Source organism: Perca fluviatilis, chromosome 7 (genome assembly GCF_010015445.1).
Source record: "Perca fluviatilis chromosome 7, GENO_Pfluv_1.0, whole genome shotgun sequence".
Taxonomy (NCBI): domain Eukaryota; kingdom Metazoa; phylum Chordata; class Actinopteri; order Perciformes; family Percidae; genus Perca; species Perca fluviatilis.
The window spans coordinates 23,127,278-23,147,494 of record NC_053118.1 but is presented as its reverse complement, the minus strand read 5'-3'; the positions used below and the strand labels follow the sequence as shown (position 1 = coordinate 23,147,494).

Here is a 20,217-nt window from a genome sequence, read left to right as displayed (position 1 = left end):
ACCCCTCATATTCATAATTAATTAAGTATCTATGTTGTATTGATGTCTCTATGTTTATAGCTTTTGTTTTTAGGTTGTTGTGTGGTGATTGTTGGAGCTTGTATTGCAAGACAAATTTCCGTGTATACGGACAATAAAGTGCTATCTATCTATCTATCTATCTATCTATCTATCTATCTATCTATCTACATGCAGACACCCACAGCCTCGCAATCTACCTTGAATGACTTAGTTGCTAAACATGGATCAACCTCACTAGCATGGAAGTTGTTTGGTTTTGAGAAGACTGATGTTGCACAAAAGACAGCACTCTGCGAGGTGTGTCGGAAACATGTTGCTGTTAAAAGCAGCTCGACAACCAACTTGTTTCACCACCTGCGAACCAACCATAGCAAGGAATCCCAAGAGTATGAAAAGCTTCGAGACTCCGCTGCCCAAGAAAAGCCGATATCGGCTACGGTACCTGCTGCACAACACACTCAGCAAACTTTAGCGGAGTCGTTTAGCAGAAAGGTGCCTTACAATAAGAAAAGCAACAGATGGCAAGACATTACAAATGCTATCACCAAGTTTATAGGAAAAAAAATGTTGCCGATTCAGCTGGTGGAGAGAGAGGGCTTTATAGAACTCATGAATACCCTAGACCCCAGATATGCAATGCCAAGTCGAAAGTATTTCAGCTCAACTGCCCTGCCCAACTTATATAACTCATGTCGCCGAACTGTGACAAATAAACTGCAGAAGGTGTCACACTTCGCAACCACTAAGGATTTATGGTCGAGCAGAACATCCGAGCCGTGCCTCTCCTTGGCGGTGCATTTCATCGATGAATCTTGGCTACTTCAGCACTTTTGTTTGCAAACATCTTACTTCCCAGATGACCATACAGGCAACATCATTGCTGAAGGTCTAAAGGATGCCCTCGCATCATGGTCGCTGAGGGAAGATTGTATGGTGTGAATGCAGCACAAGGCTGGCGAGGCAAATTTCAAGTGAACGCAACATCTGTGTTGTTTTTCAGACAACGGCAGCTATAGACAAGGGGGTAAGCTTCACTTCAGAACTCAAACCTCCTATGGCGCCATTTTGATGCTACAAAGCGATCACCTCCTGTTAGCATTCCACTGACTGCCATTCATTTTGACGTCACTTGACAGTGAATAACTTTACATCTGAAGCGTTTAAAGACTCTATTTGTCCATTGCTTATTTCTAAAGAAACACGACAATGTATAAAAGGCTCCATTACCTTGTACCTCACGTTATGGCTCCGTAGCAGACGTTTTTGTGAAAATAGGCTAACGATTGGGTCACATAGTAGAGGAATTACCGTATAGTACAGGAGAAGCTCGCAGGCAGTTTCGACTTACATGAGCTGTTTAGGTTTAATGACTAATGTTAACTAGCATTTTAGTTAGCAATAATTAGCCTGTGCCCATGTTATCTCCTTACATATACCTACGCTCTCCGTCTCTGTAAGATTGGGAATGATTGAGATTTCTCTTGGCACAGCTACCAGAACACTTACAGTTACAGTAACTAACATTTAGCCGAAGGTTTGTCATGTGACCACTAGTTTTGTGTGAAACCGCTCAGTGAACTACATCTCCCGTCTCACGCAATCTACCTCACCTAGCTTGATGCTCGGCTTGCTAGCTAGCTAGCTAGCTTAGCTCCGTTATCTTAACTGCTGGGTTTTATCCAGCGAAGTGTTTTCAGCAGATAAGCAAAAGAACAAGCAAGATCCTCTGCTCATTAGAGTAACATTACATCCCCGGTACGATACACACAGACATCGTAGCTTCAGCGAGACGTCATCCATGAAGTGTGTAGTCTTTCTAATTACGTATTTCACAGTCTTATACTTCAACAGTTTAACAATAAACTGAGACTTTCTTCAGTTGAAAAATAATGTTTTAAATTGACAAACATCATATTTGTAATCCATGGCTCAATTCAAACGGGATCAAAAAATAATTATTATCTCCCCATTGACTCTCGTTCATATTTTTTCCGAATTAAGGTCCCATGGACCGGAAGTAGAAGGGCGTGACTTCGGCTCTCTATGGACGGTTGTTGGAATCCTCTCCAGTGAAATACAGACACACTTTTACACCGTTTAGCTTCAGAAAAGAAGAAAGAAGCACAGGCATTTAAGTGGCATCTAAATAAGGCACCGAAATCCGTGTTGTTAATTCGGTCCGGTAGATAACAGTCGTTAAGGCACCGGTGCTGTATTAGCATCGGGTCTCGGACCCCTCCCCCAAAATAAAAACTCTTTGAATCTAACGATTCACGTGGATGACATTTTCCCATTCGAAACGGCGATTTTCGCCAAAAAGCGACAAGGTATGGATACACAGCTGTCCCGGAAAGTGCCTGGGGAGGAGGTTTAGCAGAAATGTTATGACATTTTTCTGCATCAGAGTTAACTTCCATCCTCGCTTGTTTTAATTGTATAACAAATCGATCCATAACATACTACACAGCCACAGCGCCAAAACCTTTTTTTAACGTATGGCTAACGTGAGGTTTGGCTAGCTAATTTATCCAAATTGACTGGTACCATGGATGTATTAGACTGGTACATCCAAACGTCTTATTTCTGACCTATGAACTTTCAGCAACCAATCAAAAGCCGGGGTCAACTGAGGTTGATTTTGTACAAAATGTGTACATTTATTTATATTTTAATGTGATTAAATCTTGTTAGATACACTTCCATACAAACGTTATATTAATACTTTTTTTTTATATTTTTTTTTTAAATGAGAGGAAATGCTTTGCGTTTTATTGGGGAAGCTTGAGCGCCAGCAGCGCCCCCTTTCCGCGGCGCCTGGAGATACAACATACCATCGGAGATACTCATACTCATGTCAAAGAGGTTATAATAATAACGTCTTGCTCATGTCGTCCTCCGATGAATTGTAACTTTAATAGCTTTAGTGTTCTAGTGCCATCATCAGGTCACATTTTCAAGGTATCCAATACTTTGGTTTATGACCAAATACCTGCAAAAATAACATTCCCAAAAGCCTCAGCTGTACTTTGTGCTAGTGCTAATTAGCAAATATAAGAATGCTAACACCGTCAAGCTAAACTAAGATGGTGATAATGGTAAACATTACACCTGCTTCGCATGTCATTGTGAGCACCTTAGCATGCTTGTGTAACCGAGGGTTTCTTATATTGTCTAGACTCAGGTTTGATCTGGTATTAGCATTTAGCTCAAGTTAACATGGCTCTAGACTCCTGGGGTGGTATTACAGAAACTTCCTATCCTAAAAAATTGAAAGAAGAGTTTAAGATAGGATCTGCAAGTTACAGGTTTTCTCAGTCGCTTTGGTACATTTCTCGAATCATCCTCAACATTTGCAAAACAGTAAGTGCATTTCTCAAAACAATTCGTACAAATAGTAAAACACCATGGATTACCTGCAAAAGCCAGTCTCTTGCTCAAAATCCTTAGTTCATCTCTCAAAAGTTAATATCTGTGTCAATGAACATGTCATGCCATCAGAATGACAAGTCCTTGTGTCATTGTGTACGGATAATTTGTCAAATTGCTTAGTCATGTTGTCAATATAATAGTGTACTCTGGAGGGATGTTCTGATGTAAACTATGGCTAAAGTTTTGATGACGATTACTGTAAATTGCAGGTTACACCTTAGTGTATGTGGGAGTTTGATTGCAAGAGACTGGACAAGATTCACATTTACGCTTTTACTGTTTGTACTGTAATTTGTTGACAGACCATGTCATTGCGATACAGAAAGGAAAAGACAGCACTGCATAGCACAAAGAAAAAAAACTAAAGTAGAAATGTGAACATAGGACAATCTCCTTAGGGAAAACTGTACATGCAGTGCTGTAGAATTCCAGTGCAGTCTTCCTACACCTCCTGACGTTCCTGTTTGTTGGGCCACAAATTCTCATCCGCATCACAACAAATAGCTTCTCTTGCGATGCAGCGTGGAAAGTAGAAAAAAGTCAAATGGAAATGTATAGAAATATGCTTGACATATTATGACAACTTGTTCAACCATTTTGCATGTAAAGACTTATGCTATGAACTAATGCCTAACTGTTGTGGGGGGTGAGACTATTCAACAGAGAAGCATTATAATACATTTTGTATTGCAATTGATAATGTAGGAAACAGCAGAGAATTGGACATAATCATTTGCATGGATGTACCAAAGCATTTGCAACTTGTTCAAAGAAATGAGAAACTGCTTTTTTGATGTGCACAAGTGACACAATGATGTGAAGATTGAACAGGTAGGTTTGAGAATTTCAATTCTGATCTGAGAAATGTACCAAAGCAACTGAGAAAAACTGTAAGAAGTTTCTGTACGGCCCTTGTTCAGCTACAAATAATCTTGTATATCTGGGACACCTTTCATCTCATTGTGATCAATAATCAGTGTTGTAGTAACACGTTACAAAACTACCGTAATTACATGAATGTATTACTTTTTGCTGTAACGCAGTAATATTACGCATTACTAATTAAAATTTTGTAACATTTGCGAGTTACAACGCATTTTAACCCGACATTTAGTGGTGTTTTTTTTAACACAACCAAAGATTTCGACACAGAAAAAAAATGTCAGTGAGTGTTTTTTCCTGTTGCTGGAATTCGGTGGTTGAGATGACTGCAGACACGGATACATTTGCGAGATGGACATTATTTTCAGGAGTTATTACGCTGCGTTGAAGCGAACTGTCCTGTCACTGTTCCCGTGGTCAGAGCCAGAACCAGAGACAGTATGGACAACATCGGTGTCCCAACAGATAAGGGTACGTCAGTTTTAGTCTTGCTAAACATAATATCATTACATTTTATCAGCGGTGGAAAGTACCGTAACTATACCATAGGCTACTTCAATACAATTGTAAGGTACTTTTAATTGAGTATTTTCATTTTCTCCTACTTTATTCTCCACTCCACCAAAATTCAAAGTCAAGTAGGCCTATTGTATGTTTTACTTCACTATTTATGTTATTGCTAGTTACTTGCATATTTTTACATTAATTATACAAAATATTATGAATAAACTATGATGTATTAAAGTGGATAAAGATGAGACGTTATTGATCCCGTGGTGAAATTCACAGGCTAGTTGTCAAGTCATACTTCTGCTGTTATTTTGGTGAAAATAAGTCAAAAGTAATGCAAAAGTAGTGTAAAGCATTACAATTTAGAGAGAGAAATATTGTAATATAACTAATTACTCTCAATTGACAGTAACTAGAAATCTATAATGTATTACATTTTGGAAGTAACTTGCCCTACACTGGTAATATCCTATATTAGTAATATGATATAAAATATTAATGTGATGTAAGTTTTAATATGAGGTAGTTCAAGGAACAATAAAATATCTTTTTTGTTTAATTTGGTGGTCCTTTGCCTTATGATGATCACTGACTGGAGTTCCAGTTTTTTATTTACAGCTACATCATTGTTCCTCTATATTACAATATTGTGTCATTATGAAGATTAACCATCATGCCATGTGGATGTTAGTGCTTCTTTATGGATATTTAAGCAGCATATTGGTCCAAATGAATATAAAATTTTACTTTATGATCATCAATATTTGATAAGTCATCATTTGGGACAGTTTCTTATGAAATATATCAGTTACCAGTGTTTTTTTTCATCATGAAGCAATCTACTTTTTAATCATTTCAACTCAAAAAAGCAATTAAAACAAAACAAAGAGGAACCAAATAGAAAATCTATTAAGACTTTAATTTTCTTAATGCTTTTAAATACATTTTGGACAGTGGTTGATATCTTTGGCATGAATAAGTTACATAATAAATAAAAGCAAACACATTTTATTTTCTCACATTTTCACAATAAGGCATTTATAGCAGCAGTGGCCAACAGAGTCTCAGTTACCTGAAACACCCGAATGTTTCCAGTTGATTAGGACAGTTTCAAACCCAGTTTCAAACAGTATTATTAAACCTGGGGTTTTAGCCAAACCTGTGAAACTGTCTTAGGGGTGTTCCAAGAACCTCTGCACCAGTGTTCGGAAATTAAATAAGAAACAAGGAAAACACTGGTGTCGGCCCCAAAGCATTGGAAGTCACAGGAGGTAGCATCTTACTCTCCTGCCAATCAGTTTTCTATTTTTTTATTCATGCAGCAGGCAATGTTTATTGATCGCTATGATTATCTTAGCAATCCATACACATTCAACTGCATTTTTCATAGTCTCTGTAGTGAAAGCTGTACAAGAATTGCTTCAACATAAAGCTGTGTGTTGTTGAAGGTTTGCCTATGCACAGATTACTTCTTCCAATAATGTACCGAGGCTGTCTTGCTTAGTAGACACCGGTTTATCATCAGAACAAGGAACTGGCCGGCAGCAACACTGAAACGTTTGTGTACAAAAAACATGACATGATGACCTCAGATCAGTCAGTTTATGTGCCCCTTACACAAATCATATGGCACTCAGCACATAACCTTTATTCTAACACTTTGGAGACTGAGGAGGGGGCAAACCTGTTTCATTTTTCTTCAAAATAAAGTGGTCTTACAGAAGGATGTCCAGTTAATAAATTATAATAAATAATACAAATGTTCCAGATACTGTATAAATGAGCCAATCAGAGCTCTCCAAAATGATTGATGGCCATGCAGCCAATTAAGGGCAGAATATAAGTTCATGTAGTTGAGATCTTGTATCTAAATTACATTTATCTGCTACGACAGAGGTTAATGGCAGCTAACCTCTGTCAGATTTTTTTCATTATTGTCATTATGTTAAGTGGGGTTGAGAATGGACCTAACTTACTAAAAGTGTATTATGCAAAACAAATAATGTGCCCATTTCTGCATGACCATTAAATCATGTAGATTATAAAAGAAAGATCTCTGTCACCATTAAGAAAATTTGCGGTATTTACTGTATCAGCTTCAACTGACAAGCTCACCCCTGCTCATCATTCATATTCTCCAAACTATTTTTTGTGCTAATTCTACAGTGCATTTTCTCTTAATACAAATGGTCGTTTCGTATATATTGAAATGTACAAAGATTTAATGATGTCAAATAATACATGTGTGGAATTAATTTATACTAAGTGCACAGGTGTGGCCTTGGTGTTGGGTTATAAATTGTACTAAATCTGGCTTTGCTAGTAGCAGGGTAAGCAGAGTGCAGCGGGCCAGACACTGTTGGGGGTTAATCAGGGAACAAAATGACCACCTGTTTTTGCAAAGCGATGAGGGAACTCTCACTTGTCTGATTGGAGCATTTGAATTGGGACTATTTTTGGGGTGGTTGCCTGATTGCTCTCCTGGAGAACGGTGACTTGAACAAGGTAATGTGGCTGTACTGATGATTACACTGGATAACTACACTGGAGTTACTGCCTGCTGGCAATACGCCTACAATGAAATATCTGGTCTGAAATGTGGACACAGAAATGCACAGCTTTTTTTTCTGTCTTTCACACGTATCCTCTCACAGTTCAATCATACCACACACACACAAACAAACAGGCACACCAAACTGTAAGCAAACAAATAACTACAAGTGCATTTAGTATTAGGTGCTAATGATACATGGAAGCAGTTTGGTGTTGACACGTACAAAACAGAAGCAGCCTTGTGTGCTCGGTCACGCACAGTCAGACATATTGAACACACACATACTTAACACACAAGCTTTCGCACACATTTGCACATACATGCGAGCACGCACACACACTGCTTGTTTGCAGCTTCTGCCAGCTTTCTCCCTCTGCATGCCGACTGTGTGTCTGGCACCGAGGTTAAGGTCTGGAGCCACACACAAGCTGTGTGTTCTGTCTGGCTTTTACACACTCTAAATAGGCTTTATGAATGGCTAGGACTCAATGACTGAGTCAACACCAGGGGCCACACTCAACCCAATCCGACAACGGGTTTTGGAGATAAGTCAGAAACAACATTCTCCCAGTGCAGCCAGGAAGCATGTTTAAATTAATATGCTACCAGGTTTTCTGTTTTGCACTGCAAACATTGTGCTGTGGAGTGTGTCAATCCACAGATGTGTTGCTTGTTTGCCATTTCTGGCTGAGCCCAAGTGCTTTTAAACAGTGCTCTGCAGTGTCTATGTGCGTGCATGTGTTTGTGCTCTTGTTGCCCCATCAAAGCCATGTTTAATCTGTTCGCTGAAATGAATCCAGCTCTCGACATTGCGTGGAGCCAGTGACTCTGACAGCCTTTCAATGATGGATGGAACTGATGGAGGCTTTTCACAATCTTGTGCCCTCAGTGGGATGCATGTTTGCCCCATTCATGATCATCAAAAACGCTCACCTACTGTACATACAAACAGATATGCCCACACAAATCCTCACCACTGTTCTACCATTAGATCCAGCACTCGACTGACATTCAGATCTGAATCCAGACTGAAGTCTGACTCAACAAAAGGAGCTGTCGGCGGAGTAAGAGGGCGGAGGCCGGACGTCAGTGTTTCAAGCCAATCAGCAGCGTCAAATGATGTCGGAGCCCGTCGTTTCCGTGACCTCCCAGTGGACGGCAGAGGGGAGGTACAGATAAGGGGTGGGGGAGGTGCTGAGATAACCTGGCTGGGGTTTATTACAGCAGGAGATGGAGGGAGCTCCAGCAGGAGAGAGGAGCAAAGAGGTGAGGGCAGGAAGCTGTCATCCTTGTGCTGCTGGGAGGCCTGGGACTGATCGGCTTGAGGAGGAAGAGGCGAAGAGCCAGAGACTGAGTGGGCAGGGGATTTATGATCACAGACATTGACAGAGCCTGAAAGAGAGGTAGTAAAAATGATTAGATGGTGTGTGTGTGTGTGTGTGCCATTTAAAATGTATTCTTTATTAATTATGGGATTCTTACCAACACAAGTTATGGGCTCATCCAGAATGTCATCTATGGACTGCCGAGGGTCCATCTGTGGCCAAAAGCAACATTTAAATCCCACTGTGCAAAAGAAACTGTTGGTGATCTCTTCCTGTTCATCTACAGATTCTAACCTGTGCTTTCTGAATAGCCTCCTGCAGCTCTTCCTCCAAGCTGCGAACACCGGGCAAGGTCCGAACTGGACTTGCTGTAATCTGCACTGGCAGCTCAAAATCCTGGCCAATGACATCACACGGTTGGCAGCAAAACACCTGATTAGAAAGCAGCGGTAAATTAGTTGACAGGTGGGAGAAGAGAGTATGCTCACATTTGACCAGTTTTCTAGATTGAAGACTGTGTAGCGTGCCCTTGAGAAGCGATTGTCCAAGATAAGAGTGCAGTGATTTGTGTGTTTTACCTGTGTAAACAACACCTCTGTCTGGCCGTCTGTTTCTGGCTTCCCTATGGAGCATCCAGGATCCTGTTGCAGGAAAGGATGAAGGGATCCTCCACAAGACTGAAGGAATAATAATAAAAAAAAAAATTGATTGTAGTTCTGCAAAGCAGTCATCCTGTTTTTCTCCAATTTATCATAGACCAAAGATCCAAGCATGTCTTTGCTCACCTCGTCGCCGGTGTTAGTGGAGCGGTCCCTGGGCCTGCTCCGTAACCTCTCCCTCATCTCCATCTCCACACTCAGCTCCTGCTGCTGTTGCTGCTGCTGCTCGTTCTCAGTTCTCCAGGGAGTCCCACACTGCAGGGGCGATGAGGACGACATGGGTAGACTAGGACTTGGAGTTCCTGAGGCGGTGCTGGCAGGAGTCAAGAAGACAGCGTTGGAAAGACAATGTTCACTTGCCAAACTGACTGACGCAGCACTCGAGAAACCATTCGGCACGTTGTTCAGATTTCCGTTTTGAACTCCATTTTGAGTGTCGCTGAGAGTGCCATTAGGAACTCCCCTGTCCTGGACGTACATCTGTTGGTTCGGGCTGCTGCTGGGGGAGTCTTGTCCAGAGCTGGAGCTTGAGCCGGGGCTCTGGCTGGGTGGCAGTGAGGGGCAGGTGGTGAGGGGCTCCAAGCTGGTACTCAGCTGGCAGAGGGGAGCAGGGGTGAGGCAAGAGTGGGGAAGCTGAAACAGGCGGAGACGCTGCAACAGAGCAGGCTTGGTGCCGGAGACGGGGAGGCCGCGCTTACGCAGCTGCTGCCGCAACTCTGACACCTGAAGAACAAAAGAGGTGAAGGTGGAGGGGAAAAGGACACTTACGAGTTTGTCTTCACCATGAATTGTAAATAAAGGTTATCATTCTTTCAGTGCTTTCATGCTTTTCTTACTGTTAGATCAACGAGATTTGCGGGGAGAAGCTCAGACTTGGACACAGAGTTTGTGTCTGTAGGGGTGTGGTTTGTTGTAGCGGGAACAGGTTGGGGATTCAGAGGCATGGCTCCAGAGGACTTCACAAGATCACTGTGATCTCCACTGGAGGAATGACAGCAGCATTAACTCACCCAAACTATCTGAGGACCAATATATCATTGATAAAGAGATCTGCCTAGTTGATTACCTGAAACTGCATGAATCAATAGCAATTTGTTTGCATACCTGGATCCATCAGGGAGCTGTTGGTGTGGCTGTAGCTGTTGCTGTGTTTGTTGTTGTTGCTGCTGCTGCTGCTGCTGCTGCTGCTGGTTGTGTAGGATTTGCAACTGGAGGAAGACCTGCTGCTGCTTCAGGAGATGGGAGTAGGCTGGGTCTAAAGACTGGGAAGGAGTAGGGCTCTTCTGTTTGGCTCCTCCTGGAAATAACCAATTGTTTAGGCTAAATTCAAATAACTCGCCACAAGAGCAAGCCTTGATTGGACAAATGAAAGGAAGTGTAGGATTGTAAATGATTATATTGGTACCTCCAGTCCCAGACCCTCCTCTCTGGTCTGGAGGAATGTACTGGTGATATTTAAGTTTCCTCATTTTGGGTTTGGTGTCCCGCGGTTTCCGTGGGCGGGGGAGATGGCTGAAGTTGAGGGAGGGGGGCAGTGAGGAGGAGCAGGTGGGGCTGGGAGGCCGAGCTGTCTGTAAAGACACACATTACCCACATTTCAACTGTAACCATACTGTGGTGTGGTTAAAGTGAGTAATTTCAAGAGTAGCGTATAAAATATCACAAAGAAAATGTCAAGTTGTTCACATTGTTTTAACGGTATTTACCCCATGTCAAGGTTAAACTCTGACATGAAATGTATAAATGCCTCACAAATCTCCAGATGACAGTATGTGCTGGTTCTGACATACAGCCATGCTGCTTGTGTGTAAATGTGTTAACCTACAGGGCAAATACTGAGCTCCCCCAGAAGTGCAAATTGACAGTAATGAATGCAGAGCAGCTTACAGCAGAGCATTGTGTTTGACAAAACAGACGAATGACCATCCTGTTAGGTTAAAGACCTCTACAATGCTCTTTTATCTGTTATGCTGTATACATGCTGTGAATACCAGTCACCACACATACACACACTCACATTCACACACACACACACTCACACAGACACACACACACACACACACACACACACACACAAACACAATCTAAATGTTGTTTTTATGGATTAATTTGTCATATGACCACATTTATTTCCTTTAATTCTTGACTATATATATATAATTTTGTTTTAAGGAGGCATAAAAATATTCAAGACAAAAAAGACCCTTATGAAATTTAAATGAGCCACAAAATGAAATCCAAAGTGACAGTATTAGCATGCACTAACCCCACACTACCTTTGGCAGCAGGGGTGTGGTCTGAGAGGTCAAATACATCCCATTTGGTCTCCCAGTTGTTGCTATGGAGTTTGATTCACTCGGTGTAGGTTGTCTGATGCCCTCGGTTGCCGGGAGCAACGCCAAACCAGACTGAAGGCAGAATATCAGATCATCAGTGTTGACATATGAGGCTATTTATAAACTCATGAATCTGTGTTTATCAGAGAATATTTGTGGGAATTACTTCCTTGTTGCTGCCAACACACATCAGTGTTGTTTCCTCACCTGAGCATGACCAGTGCTGTGGTTAAGGGGCGGGCCCACAGCTGAGAAGTCACTCAGTAATTGGTCACCTGAGAGCCCTGGCAATGAAGAAAAGGCTGGTGATTGGTGAACACCATGTTGCTCAGTGGGTGAGGAGGAAGAGCAGGAGGAAATGTCATCTTCGAAGACATCAGCGGACAGAGGGAAAGAGGCAGAGCCTGAGGAAATGAAAAGTGAAAGGAGTAAGGTCCAAAGAGGAGCAAAGGAGATTGGGTGGGAAATAAAAAAAATAACTGTGTGTGACTCTGTCTGTGTGTGCCGGTGCATGCGGATGCGTGTTGACTCACGGTTCTCCAGGGGCAGTGTGTGTTCGTGCTGTTGCTCCACAGGCCCAGGCGGACGTTGGATCCTCTCAGTGAGGTCCTGCGTCTGGCGAGCCTTCTTCTGCCTCTGGGCCCCGCACACAGTCCTCTCTGCGGTGTGTGTGTGTGTGTGTGGGGGGAGAGAAGGACGGAGGAATGGTGCAGATAAGTGATGAGATGGGAAGACAGATGGGAGATCAGCAGAGAGAGAGAGAGAGAAGCAACAGGATTTCAGAACATATGTGATGTGAGCATGCACAACAGTGTTGCCACAGGCAGTCAGTCCCAATTTAAACCAGCAGAAGCATAAAAAAAATAGTAAACACTTCTGTCCATAGGGAGATGTATTCCCTTGGATATGAACACACACACACAAAAATACATTCACATAACAGTTTTGAAAGGGCATAAAGGGAAATCAGATAGTTTGAAAAGCCTGATATTAGTAATAATAGTCTTTTTCAAATTAACAGGAAGGTTAGAGGGTGTGGAGAGGAGGAGGAGAGAGAAAGAGATAAAGAGAGAAAGATGTCAGTAAACGAAGGCTCTGATCCCTGGATGGGTGGGTTTATCATGCGCTGTCAATCACTGATATGTTTGCAGGCTGCTTAAAATGCAGAGTTACAGTGTGCAACAAGGTCACATATCTATTTAACTGACAGCTGATGAAACACCAAGCCCATTGCCAGATTTACACACTTCATTTCCTCGCACTGTACAACAGGAAGCGGAGAGCAGAACAGATTTGATAAAATACAGACAGAGGGAGAGAGAGAGAGAGAGAGGGGCAGGGAAATATGTCACTATGCACTTTGCTGGGAGCACACAGGGTAAAGCAGGAAGGAAACAGCAACATTACTGTAGGCAGGGCATCACCTTGTGCAGTTTCAGTATTCAGACCACTAGGTGGCAACTTCTGAGCAGCACCGTCGTCAGTTAGACGCTGCATCAGGAAACAGCAGGTCAAACCAACAGCCAGGGCCCACAGATTACAATGCAGTTCATTCAGGGGAAAGTTAAATACAACTTCAATGCCAATGTAATAACAAAATATTAATTTACACCAGTGTTTCTCCCAGAACATTTGGATGGTCTTTTAAGGAACTCTTGGATCCTGTGCTACAAAGTTTCACCACTGAAACCAGTTCAAATGAGTTCTTTTTAGGTGATGTGAATCTCCACACAAGACCATTTAGCGGCCCATTCAGTGGTGGGGGAAACTCTGATAAATCATTTCTCAAAAGTAATGTTAATTCATTTATTATGAACTTACAAATTGTAGTCTTATCCTGTTCTGTCAAATAAAATCAACTTAACAAATTAATATCAATACAAAAAACATACGTGTGTGTGTGTGGGGGGGAAGGGGGGGGTGAATGGCTCTCTCATCATCAAAATTAGTGTGGAAATGTCATGCTGTTGGATATTATTGAGAAACTGGATGCTACTCACCAGAGCTTCGCTCTGGTCTTTTTTAGGGGGACAAGTAGATTTCAACCCTATGGAAACAGATAGCATGTGGTTATATGAATATATGACAATGCAGGAAATTTAGAGGACACTTAGTAGAGGAGCAACTCAGGTGAATCAGTGTATCAACAGAGCACTTTCAGCCCTAAACTCATCCCTCCAAGTTACAGCATGGAGCATTGTTTGTGTTGGCAGGCATCAGAATGTGCAGCACTTCTTGTGCAACCTGCTTCAGCCTCAGACAACAAGGAGGAAACTGAAGGAAGGTGCACCTTCGCCTGTCTACAAAGTCCCTGAGAGTGTCTACACACTCTATACTAGTCAGTATCACATTTGCTGCACATATCTGGATGAATCTATGTGTATTTTAGGTTTATAGCACAATTTATTTGCACCTTTATCTTCAGATAATGCCTGATATTTATAGCTTTTTGTAATTTTTGCATATACTGTATGTTACCTCTATGCATATACACTTGGCAAATTGGCAAAATCCTTGCATGTTATATTTCAAAACTCACTATGAGAAAGAAAAGATTAAAGCTGTCTTTTACATGTCTGGTATTTGTGTGTGCTTATGAAACTCACTATGAGAAAGAAAAGATTAAAGCTGTCTTTTACATGTCTGGTATTTGTGTGCTTATGAAATGATATTTTTGGTTATCATCCTAATTAATCCTACTGATTCATAATTAACACGTTGCATCATGTTCTTGAATGAAATGTTATCCTAATTCAAATTCAAATTGTATCCCTGTTTTTAACATTGGTGGTTAATGCAGTATAATATGACAACATGAAACTCTAGGCTCTTGCACAATCAGAGATTTTACAGCATAATAATTAAACACAACATTTAGACTCAAAAAGTGAAATCAAAGTAAAGTAAAATCTGCTCAATATAGTAAAACTTACAAAGACATTTATTAATCAATAGGTAATCATGAGTCGGTGCAAAGAGGTGATCTGAACATCATTAATATGAAATCCAACCTGCGGTCATAGTCATACAGAGATAAATCACAGTGTAAATGACACTCATAGACTAACCACAGTCTGCATTGATTTCACTCTGCCTTCGGTTCTGAATCCTCAACTGCAGGACTGAAAGACAAGAACAGAGATTGAGCATGCTGCGTGCAAAAAAGGATGAAATATTACAAGTTACACTGATGGAACAGTAAGTTAGTTTGACTTAAAGGACAAAATGATGAGGGGAAAATAAATGACACAGACATGGAAAGGTAAGAGTTGAGCAATGCAAGATCACTGTTAAATGATATGGCCTTGCAACTTATATTACCCCATGACTTTGCAACACTTGTAGATTATATATCTCCTTGCATGCCTGTACACATCTATCTACACGCCATACATACGCACATTAGCATTCAGCACACACACAAACATGTGAAACAGGGTAGGGCATGACACATTTCGGTGAGTTTTGAGACCTGACGACCTGACGAGGGGAGGGGAGGACTGTGCGGTGGGGGTTGAGGGCAGTGACTATTTATCTCTCAGTATGTCTATTTCTGTTGGTCCCATCCCCCCTTCAGCTGTCCCGCTCTCTCCACAAGCCTCTCATACATCCCCTCCTCCTCACGTCATCCTCGTTTGTGCTGCTAACTACTGTACTCGTCCTGCCTCTCCGGCGACTCAAAAACAAAAAGTTTAACGTTGTAAAACTCTGGATTTAAAGCAGATTAACGCGTTGTGCTCTGTCATGTTAACAGTTTAAAGAAGCAGTGGCTATCACACTGCAGTTTCTTTTGGATTGGATTTCAGTGTGCATGTGTGTCTACCATTGTTGTTTTGTATTTTAACTGGAGGTCCAATACAAGTTTTGAACTCTATTTTAAATCACATCACTTAACATACATTACATAACATAGTGGTTCCCAAGCTGGAAGTCAGTCCTTAGTGCAGGATTAACAGGACAAGACAAAATAAGAAAGAATGTTTTCTAAGAATTACTAAGAAATATGCAGTTGTAACTTTTTTTTGAAATGTTTCATGTTTTGCAAATTTCTTGTAAAATATATATATTTGACCTATTCAGGCTTCTTGAAATAATTCTAATTAAACAATCTTGTGAACTTCTCACAACTCAAAGATGTGATGAGAGGTTGCAAGTAGATATTTTGTTTTTTAAAGTTTGGGAGCCATCATTTATTATAAGGATTGCAACATTTTCTACATTGACCATTAACATATTAGCATACGCCTACTTATGTGACATGAACATTTTGCATTGGACCCAATTCATGTCAAAGGTCAACAACAGATACAGTTGTTAACAATTAAACAATGAATACGAACTCAAACAAACTGTATCATATCATACAATGACTGACAATAGCCACACAAAGGCTCAACATCAGTTTGATGCTCTGGCAGACTTTAAAGACTCGCAGAGACTCTGCTATGTACATACATGATGTCAAACAGAGCAGCTGCCCTAAGGAATCACGTTTTCCAGCAGGTGTTTATACACCTAGGGGACTGTCTGTGTCATTTCTCCGCCTTTCTATTTTACCAGCCGTTAACGACAGCTGCCTGGGAACACAACAGCAGCCGCTACAATTTAGGGAATCTTGAATTATGCAGTTATTGGAAGGTTGTTCAATGCTGTTTGTCACAGAATGCTGGTTGTCTCCTGAAAGTTGTAATCAGTAGAGTAATACATTGGATTAGTAAAACTCAGTAATATCATTTAGAATCAATTTCAGCTATTCTTTTACTATTCTTCTTCAGAATCTCTACAGACTGGGATAGGATAGGATATCATCATCAGCATCTCTTTTCCAAACCTTAACTTTGATTGTTGGTTATTTAGACATGAATATTTAATGTTATAGATATATAAAAGGGGCTTTAAATAAAAAAGGACTTTGCTGGTAAAGTCTGTTTTTCCATCAACAAACCAACGCACGTGGTTGGTAAAGTGTCCCACAATAACATGCATAGATCTTTGGCCTTGGGCTCAGCTGTCTTCACGTCTCTTTAAGACATCTGTCTGTGTGTATCAATCATTAAATCCATTGGCCATCAATCAATACCTTCACTGTATTGATTACATGATACTGGAGACAACGTGACTGGCCAGTCAATAACCCTCCCGAACACCTCACCTCTACACATTGATGCTAATGTTGCCAATTATGCCTAAGATGTAAAGCCATTGTTGTGGTGAAAATAAATCTTTCTCTCCTTTAAATGGCGTGAGTTGAGACTGCAGGATTCTCACCTGAGCGGAACTTGTTCCGGATGAGAAGCGACCTCTCGGAGGCCAGTAGTGTCATGGTGGAGGGGAGGGTGGGTCAGAGTAGCGGGAGAGAGAGGAAATACCTGGTGTCACTCTACCAGGAGGAATGGACCCCTCTCCTTCTGTCTCTTACTGTTGCAGAGGAGAAGAGGAAGCAGGGGAGTGAGAGAGACAGATGCTTGTTAATCCACTGATAGACACAAACCGATATTGATAGAGGCACACAAAGCACCACGGAGATATATGGAGGGGGAAATAGAGACGCAAAGCCTCTCAGACCTACGGGCAGACTGAACACTGCAGTGAGCTGCTCTGGCAACAGCAGGCCTCCCTATAGACAGCCTGTCATAATCACACACAGAGTCACAGAGGCCCACCCACAGAGACAGAACTAACGACACAGAATTAAAAAGACAAGGAGGCTTTTAGAGAGACAGAGCGAGGAGCCAGGAAAAGAAGAGGAGGAAGAAGGGGAGAGTGACGGAGACAGAAGCACCAGCAGATACTGGGCTGGAGGACACTGATTGTGACGGACAAACATGAACTCGCAACACCTACAGCATTGCGCACACACTGCAAATGTGTCATGCACTAAAAGAAGTGGAGCTGCCTCTCAAGTAAAGAGGGCTGGGAATCTACATGAGCTACATTAGTGCACACACACACACACACACACACACACACACACACACACACACACACAACCTATTAACAATATTGATTTGAACTGGCCAGCCAGAGAACACCCAAAGGAAGCCTGTTTGAGGGAAATGGACAAACACACACACACACACACACACACACACACACACACACACACACACACACACACACACACATGTACATGCTGTGGAATAGCTGAGGTTGTGCATACTAAATCACCATAGTGCTCTTCCTATTCCCAATCCCATAAAACACACACACCTCACTTTACAATATGAAGAGCTCAAAAAAACAACTCACTCATTAATGCAATGAAATAACAAGCAATTGATTGAGATTTTCTTTTCTGGCACAGGCATTATTTCACAGTAGGGCACTGAGGCACAAGAAGGAAAAACAGAGAGAATAAAAGCAAGAGAATGAAAGAGAATACTTACAGGAAAAGAGAGAATTGAGTCCCTCGAGGGAAATTGGAGTGGATTTAAGATTAAATTGAGAGAGGTGCGAGATGGAGGAAGAGAGGGAAAGAGAGAACTTCGTAGTGCGTTTAATGACGATTTCTTTCTTTCATGTTCTTTTCATATCCTTTTTTTTTCTTTCTCCCCTTTTCCACACTTCTTTCTTTCCCCTAAAGGTGAATTGCGAAGAGAAAAAGGATCAGTGGTTCCTTCGTCCCCTTGCGATGGAAGCTCACCCTCTCTACCTCTGACTCGCTCTCTCTGCCCCCTCTCCCCATCCGCCCCAAAGCATCCTGGATCCTTGGTGCCAACTGTGAGCGACTGTCAAACTTTACCCCTCCCCTCCCATGGCCTCGTCTCCACCCCACCCCCCACCCTTTCACCATAGCAGCCATTCACTCCCCCCTTACGTCTGCTGACTGAGTGATTGAGGAGCAGATTCAAAGACAATAAGCACTTTTGTATTTGTTTGTTTGTTTCTACATGACTTTGACAACCAGTAGACTCACTGATGATGTCAGTGCAGTTCCTTAATGTTAGAAACTGAAATGCAACATAATGTAATGGATAGAAAAGTGAAGGCAGGATAAAGAGACGGTTTATTACAAGGCAGCGAGAAAAGCCCCGGGAGTGTTTTGGGCTCACATCAAATCATGTACTGCAGCAGGACTGCACGCTCATATGCTTCTGTCAAGACACCTTTGGGTCACCCTCCTACAGTGATTTAGTACAGTTTGCGTGTGCGTGTATTATTTGTGTGAGTGTGTGACACCACTGAGAGTCACAGATCAGTGTCCGTCAGCATATAGTTTGCAACTATGCAACTTGGGTGAACATGTAGGAGTGTTTTTTCCTGTGTGCATGCTCTGTGTGTGTGTGTGTGTGTGTGTGTGTGTGTGTGTGTGTGTGTGTGTGTGTGTGTGTGTGTGTGTGTGTGTGTGTGTGTGTGTGTGTGTGTGTGTGTGTGTGTGTTTTTGTGCCTTAGGGATGCAGAAGGGGAAAAGTGGGGGAAGTGAGGTTGTAGCTGGAGCACCTGTTCTGTCGATTTGACAGACAGGCCGGCGTGTGCTGGTTCAGCAGGTCGTAAAGAGGGGGAGACAGAGAGGGGAGGTAGAGAGGGTAAGGGTGAGGCAGAGGAGACAGCAAAAGTTGGAAAGGAAGGGAGGGCGCAACACTGGGGGAAGTCTCTACTACAGGGACAGGAAGTGAGTGGGGCTGATACAGAAGGGGGAAAAAAGAGGTTGCTGCCATTTTATCTGATGTGAAAAGAATGTGTGACGTCGAGTCTCACTAATCGGAGAACACGAAGCAGAGATAGCACCGCATGGGTCAATTACAGTTGCCATGGAACAAAATGGAACAACTAATGGAACACAAAATGAATGGGAACCTTAATTTGATAAATGGTTATAAAAGGACGGCTCTTTCAGGTGCCATTTGAACAGTATGCCTGCTTTTTTCCGTCATTATAGAATCTCACCTTTGACAGCTTTTCCTCTTATGCCCTGTAAATACATTTCACACACACACACACACACACACACACACACCTATATAAACACTGACTGCAATGACAGCATGGCACATTATTGAGGGAAAGGTGATGTAATTGCTTATTCCTCTGGTTCCCCTCCACAGCTACACCCTCTCCTTTACAGCCTGGACTCCCTCTTTAATTAACACCTGTTACCCTCCTTCTCTCTCTCTCTCTCTCTCTCTCTCTCTCTCTCTCTCTCTCTCTCTCTCTCCCTCACATACACTGACTCCATACTGTTAATCCTGCACTGTGTCTGGTGAGTGAGGAGGCTTGCACGCTTTCACTTGTGAAATATCATATTTCTCTGTTTAATTCTGGAATCTATTTGTACAGGACACCGCCTTCACATGCAACACACAGGCTATGAAGCATTATATAGCTTGGAATAAAAGTATAATCGTGGGGGATTTCATATTTATGTCAAACCTGCCTCCTTCGCTGCTGAAACTGCAGAGTTTGAATGTAGATCCAGCACTCCCCAGGCTCACTGTCTTCTGCTTTCACCCTGGTATAAGTATCCCTCCACCATTTGAGAGAGCTGAGAGACAGCATAGGAA

At 42.0% G+C, this 20,217-nt stretch overlaps 1 protein-coding gene across 1 annotated transcript; it reads right to left on the bottom strand.

Annotated features, from left to right (window-relative positions):
• Window positions 1-5,742: 5,742 nt before the first annotated feature.
• Window positions 5,743-18,401, bottom strand: si:dkeyp-69b9.3 (myocardin). Its single transcript, XM_039806067.1, has 16 exons — window positions 18,103-18,401; window positions 16,985-17,134; window positions 14,785-14,838; window positions 13,717-13,763; window positions 13,141-13,207; window positions 12,250-12,375; window positions 11,924-12,120; window positions 11,657-11,788; window positions 10,786-10,951; window positions 10,485-10,677; window positions 10,217-10,361; window positions 9,507-10,103; window positions 9,300-9,398; window positions 9,016-9,153; window positions 8,879-8,933; window positions 5,743-8,788 (listed from the first exon to the last, which is right to left on the bottom strand). Exons 2-16 carry the CDS (start codon window positions 17,037-17,039, stop codon window positions 8,367-8,369), a joined length of 2,493 nt encoding a protein of 830 aa, XP_039662001.1. The 5' UTR covers window positions 17,040-17,134; window positions 18,103-18,401; the 3' UTR covers window positions 5,743-8,366.
• Between the last annotated feature and the right edge of the window lie 1,816 nt (window positions 18,402-20,217).